At 39.8% G+C, this 22,800-nt stretch overlaps 1 protein-coding gene across 6 annotated transcripts; it reads left to right on the forward strand.

The window, feature by feature from the left end:
* Positions 1–23: 23 nt before the first annotated feature.
* Positions 24–22,800, forward strand: camsap1b (calmodulin regulated spectrin-associated protein 1b). Of its 6 annotated transcripts, none has more exons than XM_058374637.1 (20): positions 24–173; positions 840–1,013; positions 5,486–5,748; positions 8,488–8,649; positions 9,747–9,827; positions 10,160–10,192; positions 12,409–12,459; positions 13,490–13,631; positions 14,449–14,588; positions 14,705–14,801; positions 14,941–15,109; positions 16,333–16,424; positions 16,517–16,595; positions 16,704–18,939; positions 19,028–19,164; positions 19,497–19,711; positions 20,287–20,389; positions 20,517–20,626; positions 20,818–20,936; positions 21,098–22,800. In XM_058374637.1, the coding sequence occupies exons 2-20, from the start codon at positions 854–856 to the stop codon at positions 21,392–21,394; spliced, it is 4,686 nt and encodes a 1,561-aa protein (XP_058230620.1). In that variant the 5' UTR covers positions 24–173; positions 840–853; the 3' UTR covers positions 21,395–22,800. The 6 variants fall into 6 exon arrangements, with proteins under 6 accessions (XP_058230620.1, XP_058230622.1, XP_058230623.1 ...); XM_058374639.1 differs by having other exon boundaries at positions 14,941–15,076; XM_058374640.1 differs by lacking the exon at positions 12,409–12,459.

Below are 22,800 nucleotides of genomic sequence, written 5' to 3' on the forward strand. Positions count from 1 at the left end.
AGGCTGGGCCACATACGGGTCGCTTAGCTACCGCCGAGTTGTTGTTAGGAGGAGACGGTCCTCTGCTCGGTCAGCGGCTCCTCGTGAGTTCCGCTGCTCTGCCCACTCTCATGTTATCTCATGTTATCCACCCGCGGATTTCTTCACTTGGACTAAGGGAATAAATTATTAAGGTATGGAACATGTATATTGTGTTCAACACGGACAATGGGGCTATTTTATATCTCTCCCGTTTCTCTGGCGTGTTCAGAGCAAGGCTGTATTGAATTAAAGCTAGTTAGCTATCGTTATTAATGGCAGTGTGTGTACGTGCAACTGTGCAGCTATGGCTAATAATATATAGAATATATCCTCAGTTATACTTGAATATATTATTATTAACGCAAACAATGCACGCTAGCTAATAAACCAGTCTTGGTGAGAGCCTTTGAGAAAAATATATAGCATACCTGGCTATAGTTAGCCTGCGCGTCATCATTGACGGCAGCTAGCTTGTAACTAGCAGGCTAACAAAGTAGCAGCTTGCTAGCAGAGCACAATTTCTCTGTGCTAGAATTTAGTCTGTAGCTGATTATTTGATCAGCCCTATAGACGTGTGCGCTGGCAATTATTTAGGTTTTTTGGATATATTTAAACAAGCTCAGAGGGCCATTTAGCGTGCATATATATTTGCATACTGCTATGATAGCTAACGTTACAGAGCTGGACTTTTTCCCCGGCCTGAGGCTGTCTCTGTTATCGGTGCATTTGATCTGAAGGTAAAGTGCAGATTATAAGGCGATACAGGACACTGAGGTAGAGCCACTGCTGGTGGTTGATTTCGGCTTGTTTTGCTGTAGGACGCGGTCTCAACATGGACTTGGACTCGGGGGCTGCAGGCGACAGCAGCACACGACGGAAGATGGACGCGACTAGCGAGGCAGTGGAGATCACACCGCTGGAAATGTATGATTCAGCGAGGGCCAAGATAGCAGCGAACCTGCGCTGGCTGTTTGCTAAAGCCTACGGAATAGGTAATGTGTTTGTTTACCTTTACATCACACATGAAGGGTAACTGGAGAGCTGAAAGATGCTGTGAACACGGCCACTCAACTCCAACATGAGCAAAGTGCTTTACAACACAGGAGGCTTGTTTTGGGTTTAAAAGTGGCACAATGCTGAAATGTATGAAGAAGTGCTTTTTATTGTCTATTTGCATAATCTTAGGACACATCAACATACGCCAGAGTATTCTGATTACTTTATTTCTAGTCCTGTTCTGACTGGATTAATTGTATATGTGGAGTGGGCTAGTTAAGTTGTCTTTATTTGTCACTTATACATTACTACACAGTTCTTCACATATCCTATCCTATCCTATCCTATCCTATCCTTGGGGGTTGGGGTCAGAGCACAGGGTCAGCCATGATGCAGTGCCCCTGGAGAAGGATGGGCTGGGACCTTGCTCAGCGGCCCAACAGTGGCAGCTTGGCGGTGCTGGGGCTTGAACCCCGATCTTCTAGTCAATGACCCAGAGCTTTAACCACTTAAGGATAAAAGGATGAAATGTATATAGAAGTAGCTACAGGTCATTTACTTGTATCTTGTTGGGGAGGAAAAGTTCTGTGCTTTTTCTTCAGTATCGAGACAGTCCAGTGCTATTTTATATTTTCTATCTGTACTCAAAACCAAACCAAGCTTTAGCTGAGTTTAAAAAGTAGCACTGTAAAATAAAGATGTTGATAAGGTGTTGACAGAGAAGGTTTAGGGACGTTATTGAGGTCCAGCTCCGCTATAACTAACCTGCATCTTACAGTCAGGATCATAATCAAGATCACTAAGCAGAGAAAAAGCCATCAGATTGGTGTATGTAGTGTGTGTGAATGACCAGAATGGGTACGTCATGAACGTGACAGACACACCAATCTCTGTGATTTATACAGAGATAGCTTATCTCATATCATGTGGTAATGAGTACTGCAGGTGTTCTCCAGCAATGTTGCTTAACACATTTGTTTGGAAACATGATCACAAATGAACAGTTCTCTGAAAGTAAGACACTTTCTTTTTTTCTTTTTTTCTTTTTTTTTTTACTTAAGTATTATTGTAGATTTCATGCTTTCTTTCTGTTATGTGGCACACAGAGCTAATTAATGTCAGTGGTGGAGATCAATCTGGGTCATCATACGCTTTGTTCCGGATGGGAAGTGTAGGAGTGTCCACCGATTTAACAATCAGGAAGAGTCATTTTTATTCTGTCTGTATTGCTAGCAAGATGTGGAATTAATGTGGACAAACCAGAAGCATGGTCTCGCTGTCAGTAAGGGTTAGACTCTTGCTATTTACCTTCAGAGTTTTTTCGCCCCAGGAGTTGTATAAGGGACTTGTATAAAACGAACCTGGAAATTTGCCTGTTTTCTTGATCAGTAATTAAAAAAAGAACAGCAGATAACGTGTGATAAGCTGTATTGGGGTATTATGTGACTGAAAACACCAAAATATTTAGTGTCAAGGCCAAATTAATATCTCAGGTAGTAGTCATCCATCTCACCAAAACTTTCTTTTGTGCAGTTGTTGTAAAAAAAAAAAAAAAAAAAATCTCCCTAAAAACCTCAACACTTCTGTATCTGCATGAGTGGAAAGGTGTCCTGTGTACAAAATCGATTGACCTGCACTGTGTTTAGGGAACTGATTTATGGTTTTGGCATTTGCAAGTGGTGTGAATGTGTTCGTGAGCAGAGAAGGAGGAAGGTGCGTAACCTCATTCTTCCTCTTTCCTTGTAATAGACCAACAGGGGTTCATAAAATGTAACACCTTTTAAAGAAAATAAAAAAGCTGTGGTTTTTGCCAGTCAGTATAACTGGTGCTTTATTTTAGCCAGCATTGTCTGCTTAAAACAGCTTTCTGTTGAGGCTTTATTTGTTTTTTCTGCTTGCAATAATTGAGCTTAGTTTCACTACACTAACTTTTCTACAGGATAGAAAAGTGAGAACCAGGAGCCCTGTTGCACTAAGTATATTTTTAGTGATTTTCTTGGCACTGGTTAGCGCAGGTCTGCTTTACACTGGCAGCGAATCGCCTGGCCAGATGTCCCTACAGGCAGTAGATTGAATTTCTTGTCATTTTCAAAATGAGTGGAATTTCTGGTAAGGTCAGCCTGTTTATCCTTAAGGCAAAAAGTTCTTCCTCATATTTTGAATGCTCAGTAATGTTTCATGTTCTTTGTTGGGTTGAGTTTAGTAAACAGTTGGCTCCAACTTCAGTGCTCTGGTCAGGTTTTAAGCTTAAAGAGCATCTCAGATTTGTGCAAAGTTCACGTAAAAGAGTTGATCAGCTAGGTGTTACACAGTATACAGAACATGTCTGTCATAAATAGCCAGACAACCTGTCCAGTGTGAAATGACTGCCCTAATTCCTAATTCCACCTAAGACTCACTTGCTCTAGTAATCCGTGTTTATTTTTAATGAGGTAATAATGGTTATCTAAGAAGCCTCGTGATAAGGAACATTTATGTGCAGCCCAAAGATGTTACACACCTCATGCTGTGAGTTTTACTTTTTCTTTTGACGACTTTTATTTCATCGTGTCTTGCCTTTTGTTCCATAGCAACAAATAACGATCACAATTATCTATCATCCATGATCATTATCCATAAATGCTGGAGATGCTGTAATGCAGGACTGACCCTTGTCTTTTAAGGCATGAAACATTTGTGATTAGCATTCGTACACATGACTGAGTTTCAGAATAATCTTAGCAATGTACACAGTCTGATTTAACCACAGGAGTGTTACTGAAACAAACTGATGCCGTAGGTAAAATACCCCAGGTGTCATTTACAGCAGTGTGTTGTTTATTTATGGTCTGTGTTATATTTAAGTCATGTATTATGAATGCTTGTGGATATCGGAAAATAAATAAAATCATATCCAGGTCGATCTGGCTTGCGTTAGTGTCTGAACAGCTGGATGGTAGAAAGACGTTGCTGATGATACCAAGCACTTTAACAAAGGTTTCATCCTTACAAGACTCACTAGACTTGCGTTATAGTCCATATAGAAAGCAATGTAAACAATTGTACGTTGTCAGCCACGGTGGCCAGTTATTTTATTTTATTTGGACGTTATATGAAGCGAACTGTTTTGAAATTCAAAATTCATACAAATGCAGCCCCTCCCTTCAGTGTTCCCTCTAAAAACACACCTCTTTACACACATTCATGCCTCTACAAGAAGAAGAAGGGCTTTTGTATTGACAGGCAAGTAGTAATCATGAGGAAGTATGACTGGTTGGGTGCTGGTGGTTCTCTGGGTTCTCTACATTTATTTTTTCCCCCCATTTACAGAGGCTAGGGTGCCGCAAAGATCAGTATTTCTCCTCTAAGCTGATTTATTATTGACCTATGCTGGAAGGTTACAAATTTAAAGTATAGACACATTTTGCCTGGTGACATCCAGCAGAACAGTAGCCTCTGGTGATGCTAGTGCTGCTGAGTGTTTGTGGGGAGAAGGAACAAGATGCTACCAATCATAATGTAGATCTAGCTTCTCTCTTGTTGCTCTGTATTTACAACCAGGCCCTTAGCTAATACAGTTCATCAGTGCCATCATGGGAGCTCTTGAACTGTAAAACAGCATCACAGCTTTTTAGCACCCTCATTATGATAAAGTAACACTTACAGATCCAAACTCCCTTACAAGCTATTAAAGCAAGGCCAGGCTTAGTCACATGGTTTCATTGAATCCAGTTTGCTGTACATGTTGGCTTTTCATCTGTCCCTAGCTTGGAGTTTACTTATGCATCACTCTTTCTACCATTGTACTAAATAAACTATATAGCCTATATTGTTGGTTCTTAAACTGTCTGTACCCAGGATCTGATTTACTGTAAAAATCCACTTATTTATTTTATGACCATAACTCTGACCTGACTTTCATACCCACATGTAACCGTTCTAAAACTATGGGTATTAATATGACTTCTCTTCCACTCTTCTTGGAAGCTTTTCCACTAGATATTGGAATGTGGCTGTGGGAATTTGTGTTTATTCCACAAGAGCAGAAGTGAGATCAGACACTGACGTTTGGAAAGCTTGATCTGCAGCAGGAGGCGGTTCCTGTATGTCCCAAAGGTGTCTGTGGGGCTGGGGCCAGGGCTCTAGTCACTCCATTTCTTCCACATTAACCTTGATAAACTGATGTTTTCTTGAAACTCATGTTGTGCTTATGCTAGAACAGGTTTGGAAGGAAAACTGTAATGAAACAGCATACAACGACATTCCAGACAATTGTGTACGTCCAAATTCATGACAACACTTTGGGGAATAGCCACATATGGGTATGATGGTCAGTCGTCCTTACTTAGACCCAAGCGTCTGTAAAACGCAACCAGGATGTAGAAGACAAGCCACCTTTATTACCCAACTTGAAACAGACTGCTTGCTTGGTGTAAAAAAACCTTATTTATTCCTTATTTCCAATTATTTCCATTTACCTCTTTTCCAGATCACATACCAGAAGACATGCGGGACCCCTTCTATACTGACCAGTATGAACAGGAGCACATCAAGCCTCCTGTGATCAGGCTGCTGTTGTCGTCTGAGCTCTATTGTCGCGTGTGTGGACTCATTCTCAAAGGAGACCAAGCGGCCTCCCTTCAGTCCCACCAGTCAGTCATTCAGGCTCTGTCTCGCAAAGGAATCTACGTCATGGAGGGAGACGACACACCAGTCACCGAGGGGGATCTCACGTGTCAGCCAATCAAAATGGTGAGAACTGAGTCTACCTGCGTCGCCTGAATTTCAGTGTAATTGGGATGAGTGGGATGGATTTTGCAGAAATGGTCCATGTGAGAAACGTTGGAAAGTCTCTGCACAGTGACCGATACACAGAGAGGAAGGAAATGTAGCTTTGCGTGGCTCGTGTATGCTTCAGTGTACGGAAGTCTTCCTGTAGTAACATGCCTTATCGCCACACCAGAAAAGACAGGCAGAAGAAAAAGTTCTTTTGGTGTGTGGTGTTAATATCTTTTCCACCAGTGCAAACATTGCAGTGGGAGCTTCTAACGTTTAGAAAAGTAGTGGATTACATTGACTTCTGTCATTGTGTTATACTTTTGCAGTGATTAGAAATTGCAAGTGCTGGTGATTCAGCACTATCCACACACCTGTGGTTTTATCCCTGTTGATGCAAATGCTTTTGATTGAGTCCACACCCTGTGCAAGGCTTTGTGAGGCATTACCCACATGAACCTGTTTGACAAAGCCTGATTGTTCTAAGGCACGAGTGTGTATAACTGAGTTCATATTTGCTTTGAGTAAATGTGTCATGACCAGTATCGCACCAGCACTTTAAGCATCAAACATCAAGGCAAGCAAAGTGGAGTGAATTTTATTTCACCTGCCATTATCATGTAAGCTTTTTAGACACGAACATTTTGATGGATTACAACGCTGCTTCAGAGGATTCAACACTAGGATAATGATATTAATCAACATACAGCACTAATTTGTTGACAGTGACCTCTCTTTATTTTTTTGTGAATGATAATGGATATAGGGGTTACAGAAAAGGGCTAATGTTAAACCCAGTATTTTGACTTTGTTTACATATAAATGTAAGAAAAGTAACAGCTGATTACTGAAAATACAGATTTATAAATAGGTTGGTTAGAAATAAATTAGTGAAGATTGAGGCAGCCTAAATAAATTTCTCAAAAAGTGATTACAAACTGGGATGGGTATTTCCATCCACATGTGATCATGACACCCTGGGTGAAATATTTAGCCGTATTTAGACTGAAGGAGCTTAGTAGTACATCATTTATTAATAGCTTTTAAAATGTGATGAGAGCCATGGCAAAAAGCAGGAAACGAGCATGGTTAATGAGAGAGAGAGGTTACCATGACAACCCTGCTGTAAACAAACACTGCAGCTGTAAGTGCTGTACTTTCAGGATCGGTCTCTGTGCAGTGAAAGTGCTGGGTTATGATGTCATACAGTATATATCTCGAGTAACAACAATTTATGTCTACAGTCTGAACTTGAGAAGTACGAATTGTACAGAATTAAATATTTATGAAGAGTTATGATGTTAATTAAGTCCATTTTTTTGACATGCCTAATATACTAGCTGTGCTGATTTTCAGTCTCTCCAGATACAGCAGAAATAAACACGTAATTAACCATGATTGATATTTTTAATGAATGCAAAGGCACAACTGTCTTCACTTACAACACATAGGCTGCTAACTTTGCAACCAAACACCAACCATTAAAATTGCTTTATTATGACTCTATCTCAGTGGACCTTAAGCTGGTCTGAAGCATTAAATCCTCATCAACATTATTTGACTTTCCTGTCTCTCTCCACTGCTGTTTTGTTTATGACTGTGCTAACGTTCCCTATAATATTTATAAATGTATTATTTATTCATATTTATATATGTATATATTCATATTTATGTATGTATATATTCATATTCATATATATTTTATATTGTGTTTCTTTTCTTTCTTTCTTTGTTTATTTATTCTTTCTTGCTTCTTGAGAGATTTTGGCACAAACATTGCATTAAGAGTTTTTGCACCATAAGTCTGTGTACTCAAACACCTCAAAAACATAAAGTTTATGGCAAGTTGTTTAAGTCTGAATGTAAATTATGGCTCATGGCATAAATTATTTTGACTTTTACCATGGCAGCTTATACCAGCTTTTGATTGGGTGAAGGAAGTGTTAATGTCTCAGAAATGCGGTGTATCGATTTGTAGAATAAAGGTGCAGCCTTGTGTGTTTGTACTGTTGCATCCTGTATCTCGTCTCTTGTTAGTTTGATGCAGAAATGCAAAGTAAAAACAGAGAAAGCGTGCTTCACTGATGCCTTTTAGATAAATGCTTAAAATACTTAATGGCCAAAATGTCTTAATATCTGTCACTTGTATTTTTTCAGCTTTAGTAGGCTTGGATTATGCGTCTCGAATTAAAATGTAGCTCAGAGTTAATCAATTTGATATTGATTTTAATGTCATGTTTCATAACTACACAGTAGGTGTACTTTTGGGCAGCAATGTTCAGTGCAGACTAATGGCCATGATTCGTTTCCTAAATTTTAGTCTCTCATAATTTTCTGGTAAGCACTAATAATTAGGATTTTAGCCACATAGGATAGTAAATGTGTTTGGTTCACTGGCTCTCTACCTTTAGCTCACAAGAAGTCTTTGGTGGTTTGATCAGGGATACACTTATAGATCTGGCTAGTCTCATTCACATGTCTCTTCATAGCTGTCTCGGGTGTTTTGGATGCATGATGTCATTTTGAATGCTTGCCAGTATGCTGTATTTTTTTAGTGTTTTGATCATTGCAGTTAAGATCAGTGGCCTGATTTGTTTAGGGGCCTTTATGCCTTTGTGTGTGAATATGGAAAATGAGCTGTGTGTGACTTATTTGCCATAAATGTTTTGCCATCTGATGCTGTGCTGATTGTTGGTTTGTTAACTCTGTGTGTAGAGCTCGCACATGCCTATGATTGATGCCCTAATGATGGCCTACACAGTGGAGATGATCAGCATTGAGAAAGTGGTGACCTGTGTGAAGCGCTTCTCTACATTCAGTGCCTCTAAAGAGCTTCCCTTTGACTTGGAGGATGCCATGATCTTCTGGATTAACAAGGTAAAGGAACGGAAATTGGACTAATTTGCATTGCAGTTTAACAATCTTTTCTGTTTTGTTACATAACAAGGTAATGATGTGAGATATGTAGACAAACACATTTGTCAGAATTATTTGAGCTGAACTGTTAGATTTCACAATGATACACTATATTGCCAAGAGTTTTGGGACATGTATTGAATTCAGGTGTTCCAATAACCTCCATGGCCATGCATGGAGGCTGCTTCTAAAAATATTTGTGAAATAATGGGTCACTCAGGAGCTCAGTGAATTTAAGCATGGTACCGTGATTGGGTTTTGGGGATAGCCCCTTGCTGTTCCAAAATGACTGTGCACCAGTGCACAAAGCAAGATCCATAAAGACATGGATGAGCGAGTTTGGTGTGGTGGAACTTGACCGAGTCCTGACCTCAACCTGATAGAACACCTTTGGGATGAATTGGAATGAAGAGTGGGGTCTGTTAGCCGGGCCTTCTTGTCCAACATTAGTGCCTGACCTCACAAATTCGCTTCTATAGGAATGGTCAAAAATTCCCATCAACACACTCCTAAACCTTGTGGAAAGCCTTCCCAGAAGAGTTGAAGCTGTTCTAGCTGCAAAGGATGGCCCAACGCCATATTAAACCCTACGGGTTAAGATTGGGATATTATTAAAGTTTATATGCATGTAAAGGCAGGTGTCCCAAAACTTTTGGCAATGTAGTGTATATTTTCAGATATCATTAAAAAGTTGGATTTTTCTTACTATAGTGGATCCATTTAAGCCCATTATAAAAGTGCCACAGTAATGAAATTGTCTTGGAAATAATAAATAATAACAATTGTCACTAAGCTTGTTACTGTTACTTTACATGTCTGAAGGTAACAACATTCATACTGCTTGGGAATAAGCCACAACAAGGCAGACATGACGAATACAATCCAGTACTGTGGGGTTTCATTAGGCTCCAGTGATAATGAATGGGTTGTTGTGAAACTCTGTGTAGGTGCACTTAATGTAATGAAGGAGTGGCTTGTGATGGTGTGTAGGATTTAGGAAAGCAGTCTGTTGTCTTATTATGTTTATAAAGTTACTATATTCTTATTAAAAACTTCAGGTAAACTTGAAAATGAGGGAGATCTCTGAGAAGGAATTCAAAGTTAAGCAACATCTGCTGGATTCTCCTAGTCATCAGAAGGTATCATGCTATTTTTCTTTTCATTTACTTTCTGTAACTTCAGAAAAGGTGCAGTGAAAATATAAGTATTTAATAGTCCCAGTGATTTGATAGCCACTTTTTTTCTGTCTTCACTTTACTGTAACAGACAAATGATCCCTACTACCAGTCCATTCCCTTCCTGTTCTCTCTCTCTCTCTCTCTCTCTCTCTCTCTCTCTCTCTCTCTCTCTCTCTCTCTCTCTCTCTGCTAGTGTGTTGGTTCTGTTTTTCTTTTTCTCTGACTGTACATTCCTGTCTGCTCCCCCCCTCCCGTCTCTCTCCTTCTAACCTCCTCTCTCGCTACTTGGATAGTCTCCCTCAAAATGGTATTGGAAGCTAGTACCTGTAAGTTTGCTGCCAGTGCAATCATTTCTACCACTGCACGCATTAGTGTGTGTTGATGTGTGCACATACACACCCTACCATTGAGGCTTTGCAGTGAATTACAGTAGGAAATGCTGATGCCTAGTGGCTCATGCTGTCCAATAATCACCGAACAATATCAGGCTTCCACTCCGCTGAGCCCAAATGCATTCCACATGGTGTGTGTGTGTGTTTGGGTGTGTTAATGAAGCGAATTTTTTTTGGCGTGTGTCTGTGTGAGAGTACTAAATTTCAATGTGCCATCCCAGCTTTTGTCCTTTCAGTGCTAAATTGTACAAGGCAGCTGTCTGCTCTCACTCCATTCCTTCTGACTCCATTGCTTTTCGCTGTATGATGATTTTTATTGTCTGCAGGTGATCTTGCATTACCTCAGTACAATATCCTGTCACATTGTCCCCAATGTTTATCAGATTGTATATGACTAAATGCAATAAATGACATTGCATACAGTGATCTTATGCAGGGGTGTGGGCTCAAAACAATTTATTTTTATTTGTATTTGCTAAATATTGGTGAGCGACAGTGTTTTTCCTACTCTCATATATCATTCAGAGAACAAAATACTCCACATTTCTCTTCTCCTCTCTTTAAATAACAGTTAGGTTTAGGCTTCTGAGCAGGTCCACTTTCACTTACCTGGTAGACTGCTTAATGAATGAAAAATTATTATTTATTTATTTATTAGCAGGTATTGTATTTATTTATTGAGCAAAATGCTGGCAAATTAATTGGAACAATTTTGTATGCAAAGAAATCTAAACCACATTAGAAATGTTTTTGTTTCCATCACTAATATTATTTTATCTGTCTTCTGTTTATCATTGAATATAACATGTATTTCCTCATTAAAATATTTTGGGGAGCTTTTCAGTTAATTATATGCAGCGTAAACCTGTTGGACCGGCATTTAGACGATTATTTTTTCTTTTTTTTCGATTAAATCAGTATAATTTTTTTCTTTTGGTATCGAACTGTAGCTGTTCCCCATTGATTATACTAGTAATGGTTGTGAAAGAGGGGGAAAAAAGTGATTGATGTGTCACATACACATATTAATGGCGCTAAGAGCCCTGTGATCCATGTGCATACAAAGCTTTATCCGTCATATCCGTCAAAACGTTATCCGTCTTTACGATCTGCATGCTGTCAGGAGCATTTGGTATTAAATTGGCTTTTAGGAATTTGGATATCAGACTGAGTAGGAGCATTGATGCTGATAGCGGTGATGTTGATGTTAAAATATGTAGCAATTCGTTACTGTCTTAATTGAACTTACTGCATTTGACTGGCCTGACATTAAGCTTCCAGTTTGCTTTTTAAGTCAATTATGTTAACGAACACAAATGCTTCCCCGAGATCACCTATGCAAATGTTATTTGAAAACTTACCTCATTTTAAATAATTTAAGAAAAACCACAAACCTCTCACCTCTCTCTCGTATCTTAATTAAAATGGAGCAATGATTCCCTATGCACTCTCAGATAAAATCTAGGTCTTTTAATATTCATATGTCATCTCACACTCACTCTGCCTTGTGTGTCTTTGCCCCAAACTCACGCTAAAGCCACTGCACCATTGCATGCTGGAGCTTGCCACACATGGGACAATGATTCTTAAAAGTCCTCCCCGTCCATACTGTAGTCCTCACTCCACTTTCTGCTCTTTGTTGTAGCTATGTCCCTCACTGTGTGTAGCTGTGTGTTTTAGACAGCTGTTTAGATGAGTCAAGGAAGACCGTTCCTCATCCTGGCTACTAAATGTTCAATGTTTTTAATTGGACTTTTGTATGTGAAATTGCTAAAACTGCACTTAAGTACCTGTTTGCTGTGGAACGGACACCCTTGATTCTTGAATTTAGGAAAGTGTGTTCTATGTTCTGGGTGTGGATTCTAGTACAAAAATACTTCTATTGGAATATGTATATATACGGTCCCATTTAAAAATATTGGAGCAGCTTTGCTATACGCTGAGGACATTTGCGATAAAAGTTTGAAGATTGATCAGAATTTCAGCTTTCTTGATTTTTACGTCTAGATTAAAGTTAAGCAACTTTGAACATGGCACTTTCCGTAGCAGGCATTTTGTAGGTGAGCAAAAGTATATGGTCTTAAAGTGTTAAACAAATGGTCTAAATCTATACTATGGTTAATATTTGGTTGCATATCCCCTGCTTTCAGCTGAATCAAGCCGATGAATACACCAAACTGTCTTTTTGCTGCGCAGTTGTGGTAAGATATTGTGTTTTGACTTGATCTAAAACCTTCCCCTTTTATATCTGATGATGTCCTTTGTAGGCATGGCAGTATGTTTTAGGTCATTGTTTTGCTGCATGATGAAGTTCCTCCCAATTAGATTTGATCCATTTTTTCAGACAGAAAGTTTCTGTAGACTTCTGAATTCTTTCTATTGCTACAATCGTGATTTACATCATCAGTAAAGGTGAAGGTTCAAGAAGCAGCCATGCAAGTCCAAGTCACCATGCTTGAGAGATAAGCTTGTATATTTTGGATCATTGAGCATCCACTTTCTTCCTCCACATGTTGCCCTTCGGTAGAGGTTAATCTTGGTTCCAGAACTTTTGTGGATCATCTTTGTACTACTTTGTGAACTCCAACCTGGCTGTGATTTGGTTTTCTCTTTTTTTCTCAGCTTCATAGTGGCTTGCATTCCTCCCATAGACAGCTGTCTGGTCTTCATGTTGATTTTTAACAACAATTTTTAACTTTTTAAAAACAGTTCCAGTTTTCACAGGCAAAAGCCCTAGCTCAGACTTAGAGTAGACATTCAGAACTATTAATTGTTAAGACAATCAATCTAACAGGGCACATCTGGACAACAAGTGAAACACCGGTCATTTACTTCTTCCTCTAATATACCATGTTCTAAGTTGTTTAACACATGTAGATGTAAATATCAGGAAATAAATGTATTAAAAAATGGATCTTTTGATCTTAAACCAAAATGTATTCAGTGTATAGCAAAACAACAGATTTTTGTTGTTAAGGGGTATCCTCCATACAAGCTAAAAGTAATAAGACCTGTTACAGTTATGCAGCTGCATTTATACCACCATTAATAATGATAACTTTATTCAAAATTCATTGTTTAAAGGAAGTGGGTTTGTTCTTGTTAAAAGCTCCATGTGGCACTATTTGAAAGCTTTTTATTATATTCATTGTTAATTCTAGATAGATTATTCTGAGTTTTGTTTGAACTTGTTGGCCAAGCCACCCTGTCTCTTCTCGTCTTCCTGTTCAGGTGCGCTATAGAAGAGAACACGCCTCAGGCCGTCAACTTCCTCACTTTCCCCTGCTGGAGGATCTGATGAGGGATGTGTGTGATGGTGCTGCCCTACTGACTGTAGTCCACTACTACTGCCCAGATCTCATGAAGCTTGATGGTACACTTACTAAATAGAAATTTCAGTGCTTCTCTCCAGAAAGTAGACTACATTTAGTTTGTTTACTGTTGTCTTTTCATGCTACTGCTTTTTTAAATTATATTTTTTAAATATATATATATATATCTTTTTGGAAGCAAATATTGACTGATTATACACTCTGTGAACACACATGAGCACCTGTACACCTGCTTGTTTGTGCAATTATTCAGTGAGTCATGTGACCTGCAGTGCAGTGTATGAAAGAGAGTACAGAGGTCAAGAGCATTGGTTAATGTTCAGTTAAAGGTTTATAATATTTCAGAATCTGCTGTACAGTAGTTCTGTGTGTGGAAATGGCTTGTTGATGGCAAAGTGCAGAGGTGTAAGGACAGACTGGTTCAAGCGGACGCAAAGTAAGCACTTACCGTGATTAACAGAGAAGCTTGTCAGAATCCACAACATGCTAACTCTTCAGGCAGATCAGCTACTACAGCAACAATAACTCCTCAGGTTTTACTCTTGTCCACCAAGAACAGGAATCTGGGAGTACAGTGGGCACAGACCCACCAAAACTAGACTGAGGATTGGGAAAAGTCCAGATGTCTTTCCACTTTTAACTGTGCAATTTAGGTTAGATTAAATTATTCCCACTATTCTGATAGTTGATGTCTGCATTAGTTGAAGCTATTGGCCTATAACTGTATAATTTTACGTTAACTGGAAGGTGTACAGGTGTTCCTATTAAAATGTACATGTCCTCGCAAGTCTGATTTGAAAATGGCGGTAACTACATCAGCACTTGTTTGGTAACTTTATTTATTTTTTTGTCCTATAGATATTTGCCTGAAGGAAGTAACCTCTATAGCAGACAGCCTGTATAATATCCAGCTGCTGAAGGAGTTTGCCAATGAGTACCTAAATAAAAGCTTTTATTTAACACTAGAAGACATGCTGTATTCACCTCTGGTGCTCAAAGTAAGAAATTTAACTATATTGACATGCTCTATGTTGTGTTTTTTTGTTTTTTTTCTCCTCTTGCTATTTTCTATAGCCCCATTTATACGGGTTGTTCTGTTTACATTGTATTTCAGCACAATGTGATGGTATTCATTGCTGAACTTTTTTGGTGGTTTGAGATTGTGAAGCCTGACTTTGTCCACCCAAGGGATGTGCAGGAATTGAAGGATGGTGAGAAATGCATTATTTTTGGACATTTTTGTTTCTTTTTTTTTTTTTTTTTTTAATATTGTTTTCATAAGCTTAATTTGATTTGTTTAGTGGGTTTAAAGTCACCTTGTAACTCTGCATCTGATGTATCTCTTTACAGCAAGAGCAGTAACTCAGTCGAAGAGCTCCCGACCCTCCGTGCCCATCTCCAATGCTACCAAACGAAGCTTCCTGGTCTCACCTGGAATGGCCGATGCGGCGCATCCTGTTCCAAACAGCCCTGAAGTGTGTAACAGGTACTTCCTGCACACTGAGGAATCTGATCCTTCGTAAGTCTCTAAATCCCTGATGTCTTTGTGCATAAACCTTTCATCTGGACATGTGTTAGGATAAAATGATCTGATTCTGTGGTCGAATGCGGTCACTTTTGTTCCAGTTACTCTGCATTTAAAACAAAACAAAAAAGGTTTATGTAAAATGTATACATCATAGCTTTGTGTCTGAATGCATGAAAAAAAAGATATCATTAAGGCATGAGTTATATTGAGTTATTTGTTAGATTACCTTTGACCCTCTATCCATCTGGTTGTTTCATGCATCTTGAGCGTAAGGATTATATCCAAATCAACATACAAATGATGCACATTGCAAACAGATTTAAACTGAACATGTCTTCAGGCAGTGGTTTTAGCCAAGCACTATTCAAACACAATTATATACCAGATTTAATACAGTATGGTTTTCAGTGTACCAGCCTTCTCAACATGCAAATAATACACATGCACAATAGAGCAATCAAATTTCTAAATATCTAGCTAAATTGAGATTTGTTTCACTACAAATAGAACTACTTGCAGTTGAATATTTTTAATAATTTGTTAAATGGCTGTATAATTACAATGCAGTCTTTGAATCTGATCACATTCATGGTTTGGATTTATAGGACATGTTTGTTATACAAAATACTTTTGCGTAATTGCAACAAAAAACTTTTTGAATATAATTGAGTTAAAAGATTGCTGGAAGTTGGTGTGGGAAGCGGGATTGGCCTCTTAATAATATTTTAAAGCAGAATAACTCCTTTGCTTCTCAGCTTCAGTGCTAACATTTCTGACTAGGTGATTAAAAAGTAGGTAACCTGCTAACATTAAGTGTTGTTTGCACGCTGACAGGATTCCCAAATGCCACTCCTTGCATAAGCATAACCTTGGTCTGGATTACATGTAATATACAGTATAAAGCATGCAAACTCGAAGTTCTTGGCTATTTGTGCAACGTATTATTAACAGATCATTGGCAAACAGGTCAGATATGTGTTATAATAAAAATAACATGAGGCTGATTGTGGCAGTAGAGTGTTTTGGTGGCATTTAGGGTGCGAGTACATTCTGTCCTAATTTAACGGCCGATGTAAAACTAGTTTATATTTGTTCAGTCACATGAGAGATGTATAGAGTCGCTTAAGATTAGATACTGGATATAAGTAGGCTTGGATAGCATTTGCCCTAATTTAGCTTTTTTGGTGATATGGTGCCAATGCTTTTTGTTTCAGTAATAAGGGGAATTCCACCTTCAGCCCCTCGCATCCTCTTTTACCTCTGAGACAGAGGCAGCAAAAATCTCAACAAGGAGAGGATGCATCAGGTAGGACACTAAAATGAACAACATTCTTAAAATGATTTTTTTTACAGTAAAATCTGGAAGAGAAATTGATCTCTTTGTTTTTTTTCCTCCAGGCTGTAGAAATCGTTCTAATTCACTGACGCAGGAAAGTCATTCCCGAGGATCTCTGGCCTGGCCAGAAAAAAGACAGAGGTATAAGAAAAACAAATTTTGTGTTTTATTGTTTATATCAGTTGCCATGCTTTTCTCTGCACTAGTATTTAACTGACTGCTATATGACCTGTTTTGTTTGTAATCCAGGCCACTATCCCAGCTGAATCGCTATGTTCTCCACTGTGCCACTGATAGTGATGCAGATTTGGCCTCAGGTGACAGTGCTAGCCTCACATGCTCCATCAGCGAGGACAGCCTGGCCTCTACTGTCACACCCAAACACCAGGGTCTTCCAAGCCAAGGTGGTCCTCGACGAATCAATGGTCATGGGCTTCTTGGAAATGTTAACATGGATGAAGAAGACGATATGATGACTGTTATTCGGGAGGAGTCCTCTAAAAACGAGGTTACTCTGTCAAACTCTGGGGATGTAGAACCCAGGTGTGCTACCACTAGTGCTAAATCAAGCTCATGGGGCAGACAGGAGGAATCTCCTGCAGATTCCAGAACCGCAAGTTTCTACCTGGAACCACTGATGCCTGCTGTCCTTAAACCAGCGAAAGAAAAGTCTATTTGCTTAAACAAAGAGGAAGAGTCTGGAGAGGCACGACAGCGTGCATCAGCACGGAGGGGTGGTGCTGGGGAAGGACCCAGCTCATCAGCCAGACGAAGACCTACACACAATCTTAATCGGACCTTCAATGCCAGCTCCATCTCTGATCTGGATTTAGCCTCTGAGCCCAAAACCAATGAATCTGTGCCTCCATCTGCTGGACAAACTCATGCCTTCAGACCCACAGCCACAAGCAGTGTCGATTCTTCTGCTGAACAGTCCCCTGGGTTCTACCTGCATTCATCAGTGGCTGAAGATAAGAGGCCTGTTCAAGCGTGGGGTGAACTGCCTGACGACAACGCAGAGACTGTGGAGACAATTGAAGATCAGGATGCAGAACTAACCAAGGAACTTCATCCTTCTAAGAAACAGTTTTATGCAGATGAACAGGAATCTGCAAAGCTTCAAGAGGACATGAGTGTGAAGGAGCATGAGGATAAGGATGAAGGAAGTAGGTGCTCCAGCCCTGCTCTCAGTGTTCAGTCACAGGTCAGTAGTGTGGCCAGTGGCAGTGTGAAAATGACTAGCTTTGCAGAGCGAAAGATGCAGAAGTTCGGCAGCAATCAAGACATTCGCTCCAGCACCAGCAGCTCGCAAAGGACTACACCAGATGGTTCAGAGATCTTCCCTTTTCCCCTCACCTCATGGAGGATGAAAAGAGACCAGAGTCCTACACCGCAAGGCAAGGACAACAGCAATATGCTGGCTTCAGAACTTGTACAGTTGCACATGCAGCTCGAAGAAAAACGCCGTGCCATTGAGACGCAGAAGAAGAAGATGGAGGTCTTGTGTGCTAGGCAACGGCTCAAGCTTGGAAAAGCTGCCTTCCTGCATGTGGTAAAAAAAGGCAAGAGCGACACACTCCCTCAGTCCTTCAAGTTAGACCATGTGAAAAATGGCGAAAAGCTTAATGGCGAAAAAGAGCAGTCATCAAAAGACGACTCCTGTCTTGATGCAGTGAGGGATAGGGAGAAAGGCACTGTGGAGCCAGAGAAGGCATCCCTGGAGTGGGGGAGTGCAGCTGCCACACCACCTAGTGCCTTAGACATAGATGAGGAAATGGACCTTAATGAGTGTAACCGTTCCATAGAAATGCTTAACGAGGCCATCAGCAGCATTCAGCAGCAGATGATGCAGTTGTCTCTCCAGCAGGACCTACTTATGAAGCAAAACATCCAGTCTCCACCAGGTGCTGCCCCACCCCCTGTTGATGACCGAGGAAATTTACATGAACCCAAGGTTCGAGCAGCTATTCATTTTGTAGAGCCAAGCGGCAGTCCTGTAGTTCGTAAGCCCCCCAAGCTGACCTCTGCACGGTCTCGCTCCAAACCCTCTGAGCTGAAGCTGTCCAAGGACCACAGCAAAGGGCAGAAAATATCTACACCCACTCCCACTGACAGTCCTACTCCAAAGGCAAGTCCAGGGGGCAGGACCCCCAAAGCAGAGCCTGAGACAATCAGTCAAACAGAGGCAAGACTAAAGAACACCACATTCCATCTTCATGACGAAGCCAACCTGCGCACAGTCTCAAGGGAGCCAAGCTCTGTTGCACTCGGAGTGACTTTTGATGAAGGTGTGCCTAGTACATTAAGTAAGCCCGAGGAATCCTTTGGTCCTGAGTTTGAGGATGCCTCAAAGAACAAAGGCAGTCTGATTCAGGTGGACTTATCGGACATGGCTCATTCAGATGAGGCCAGTTCTAATACATTAGAAGCATCCACTGATGCAGCTGATGGAGAAAAGAAAGCTGGCATGGGCTTTTTCTTCAAGGTATTGAAGGCTTGATATACTTCAGATGTGTGCAGTTTTACAGACTACATCTCACTCACTTGTTGCTTTTGATTTTTTTTTTATTCAGGATGAGCAGAAGGCAGAGGATGAAATGGCCAAAAAGCGTGCAGCATTTCTCCTAAAACAACAGAAGAAGGCAGAGGAGGCTCGGTTGCGCAAGCAGCAGCTAGAGGCAGAAAGTGAGCTTAAGAGAGACGAAGCGAGGTATTTCCCACCTTCATAGTGTCTTTTCATGCACAAACACTTTAGAGGTGTTATGGTTATTAATGACTAAAGGCTGCCATGGGGAAGTTCATATAATTATGTGATGTAACTGGTTACCACTAGCTTTCATTTACATATAACCTTTATGTTAGTGTTCATGTATGATAACTTGCTGAAAGTACATACAATAGATAACAAATACTGTACCATGCTGTACCATAAGAACAGTTCCTGTGCTGCAACTTTTAGCTAGACCGTATTTCTGATTTCTTTTTCACCATGGTAAAAATTCCTGGAATCTAATTGATTGTTAAAAATATTTTTGTTTTCAGGAGGAAAGCTGAAGAGGACCGGATCAGAAAAGATGAAGAAAAAGCCAGGCGAGAGTTGATTAAACAGGAATACCTGAAAAGGAAGCAACAAGAGTTGACTGAAGAGCAAGAACAGCCTAAGCCTAAACCCAAACCCAAGCCCAAGAAGCAGAGACCAAAGTCTGCGCTGAAGGAAGAGCTTTCTATGGACATAGTTCCAAAATGCACTCCTGCTAGTAAGTTTTGTTAGTGCTTTTTTTCTATGATTAAACCTTTACTGTGTGTGTTCTAGTAAGACCCCTTTTCTGACTACAATAAAGTAATTCTATGTTCATACCAGCAATTGACAGGGCTCAAATTTATGGTGCGTATGGTCCATCTTTCTTTTTCACCCCATTCTGAACTTTAATTCCTATAGGCAGGGTTCTCATGTATAGTTTGACATGCAAAAATGAAAGAATAATTATAGCCATAGTTTTCTCTCATCTTATTATGTATATACAAATTCTGGTACATTCATTCAGCAGTATAATACTGGACAAGTGCAGCAGTTGTTGGACAAACTATGACCAGCATAGTCCCTTGGTATTGTGAACCTAGGGTTATACAGCTGTCAGGTTTTATTTTATACTTGGTGTCTTACATCATATTGGCTTTTTTTCTCTTATACTAATTTTACACCAGAAATAAAACAATTTCACATTAGAGTCGGTGACACTTTACTTGACAGTACCTGCAGACGCTCTGTAGCAACTTGTTTATTTGAATATTATTAGCAATGTTTGTTTAAAAATATGTTTTTGATTTCCAGATGAGAATCTGATCAGTGCCCAGTCCGGTTCTAATCTCTCACTGGCTTCTGTGGCCACTACTGAAGCAGACAGCGTGAACTCGGGAGGTGCAGGATCACAGCGGTGAGTCGTGTGAATGTGTATGCGTGTCATTAATAATGGCTTCAAAATCAATTGACTAATCCAGTCCGCGACCCATCAGTGTTGTCATGCACTATTGCTCTTATTGGCGTATTCTTTCCATGAACAGGGGGGAATCTGTGGAGTCGTTTTCAGTCCTCAGTCGGACAACAGAGCGTGACTGGGACAACGGGTCTACTGCGTCTTCCATCACATCAACGTCTATGGCGGAATATACTGGTAAGGTATTCATCTTTATTTGTTGAAACAGCGGGAAAAAAACCTTAATTTAAGGTTATAAAAATTTCTCCATGCTTATCAGGATCCCACTTACATTTTACAATTAAAAGTATTGATTATTTAAAATAGCTTTTCTTTTTTTTTTATTTTGACTTTATTTATTAACTTTTTCAAATTTTAAATCCCTGCAGGACCTAAACTTTTCAAGGAGCCAAGCGCAAAGTCGAATAAGCCGATAATCCACAATGCTATTTCTCACTGCTGCTTGGCAGGAAAAGTAAATGAACCACAGAAGAACGCCATTCTTGAGGTTTGTTTTTTATCTAAAAAAACGGATTAATCGTGTCACTTTTATAGATTTAAAAAGTTTATACGTTAAAATTGGTGTTTGGGTCTGTGCAATGGTTTTGCTGAAGTAGACTTAACTTAAAATAATAAAAAAATTTTTTTACTTTGCACACTTACTTGCAGGAAATCGAGAAGTGCGAGTCGAACCACTTAATGATCCTCTTCCGTGATGGTGGCTGCCAGTTCCGGGCACTCTACTCTTACTTTCCTGACACAGAGGAGATACACAAGCTCACTGGAACTGGGCCAAAAAGCATCACCAAGAAGATGATCGATAAGCTCTACAAGTACAGCTCGGACCGCAAACAATTCACCGTCATACCTGCCAAGACTGTGTCCGTCAGTGTGGACGCCCTGACCATTCATAATCACCTCTGGCAGGCCAAGAGGCCTGCTGTGCCAAAAAAGAGTGCAAAATGAAGCTTTTGGGTAACTGTATTTAAGGGAATCTCTTGTACCTACTGTACGTTTGGAAACACCACAAAGATGTCCACAACCAACTTCTCTTCTTGTTTTGTGACGCATCAAGAGTGGCTGTGTATGAGTGAATGTCTGGACAGTCAATATGCTCACTCTTTGTTTGATCAGTTCATGGTGGAGGTTTTGTTATGTACCTGAAGCCTGTGGCATTTTTTTATTGATCGAGTTCTTGTTACTTGAAATACATTTTCAGTTTGGCAGGCTCACACACAGCAGAGCTTTCCTTTCTGATCAGCAGATGTTCCGTCTCTTTCCTGTAAAATACAGACTACGAGACAGTTGCATCAAAATAAAGTCTGCTGCCTATGAAGATCATAACCCAGATTCGTGTAGAAAAGTATTGCAAAGTTGCCTGACATTTCTCGTTTTTTCCCCGCCCTCCCCCCAAAACATGCTGCTTCGAACTGTCTTCTGTGTCACTGTATGACCATCCCAGTCATACACTTCGTCGGCCTTCACGCATCGTGGTACTATCGTCTATTTATTCAGCGCTTAAAAAGCAAATCAGCCGTAGCACTGCTGTATAGAACTATGATGGACCTTTTTAAATAGGGAATGAAATAGGCTTTGGTACATGTCTCAGATGCTCTTTTGTTTTGCTCCTCTACTGCTACAGGTAGTGATTTCTCCACTGGACAGCTGCGTCCATTACGATGGTGCACTCATGATCATGTTTTAGTGCTTTTATCATGCAATGTAACCACGAGTGATGTCTCTGAAGCTTTGTTTCTCAATGCAACAAGAGCAGCATGCTCTATTATGAAGAGTGTCGCTGTAGTTTGAATGACAGTATTTAATATATTCATAATCGGTTACTTCCTTCGCAGTCGCTGTCTAATTATTTACCCTTGTTTAAAACATTCCTTGGAGACAGGAAGAAAAAAAAAGTGTCAACACTGCCGCGTCCTTGTTTAAACGTTGAAAACACTTGCTTTGAGTTGGGGGTAAAGATCAAAATAGTGTTGCACATGCACTTTACTTCTATAGAAATGGTGATTAGTTGGGGATAGAACGGTGCACAAGACATGTGTTAAATGGTTGTTAAACTGCTTATTACACTTTAAAAAAAAATCTTTAAACAGACACTAATATTTAATTCAGATGAGCAAAAATAATGGCCCCCCTGAAAGCTCTTTAAAACTCCAGAAAGTATATTTCAGACTAATAAGTTGCTGCATTTTTGTCTACTTTTAAATGACAGTTTTTGTATATTGTGTCTGTTTCTATATAATACTCTAAAACTGTACTGATTTTTGCTCACCGTTCTTTTTAAAAACACTGTACTTTTTGGTCATTTTACGCTCACCACCTTACCATTATTTATTTTAAACCCTAGGCACTGAGAA

Source organism: Hemibagrus wyckioides, linkage group LG22 (assembly GCF_019097595.1).
Source record: "Hemibagrus wyckioides isolate EC202008001 linkage group LG22, SWU_Hwy_1.0, whole genome shotgun sequence".
Lineage (NCBI taxonomy): Eukaryota > Metazoa > Chordata > Actinopteri > Siluriformes > Bagridae > Hemibagrus > Hemibagrus wyckioides.

What these genes read in the sequence shown, in the direction of transcription:
- camsap1b (XM_058374637.1), top strand. Translation starts at nt 854, where the DNA reads ATGGACTTGGACTCGGGGGCTGCAGGCGACAGCAGCACACGACGGAAG. An exon ending in CGTGTCAGCCAATCAAAATG is followed by an intron (nt 5,749 to 8,487) that starts GTGAGAACTGAG and finishes CTCTGTGTGTAG; the next exon opens with AGCTCGCACATGCCTATGAT. An exon ending in ACAAGGAGAGGATGCATCAG is followed by an intron (nt 16,425 to 16,516) that starts GTAGGACACTAA and finishes TTTTTCCTCCAG; the next exon opens with GCTGTAGAAATCGTTCTAAT.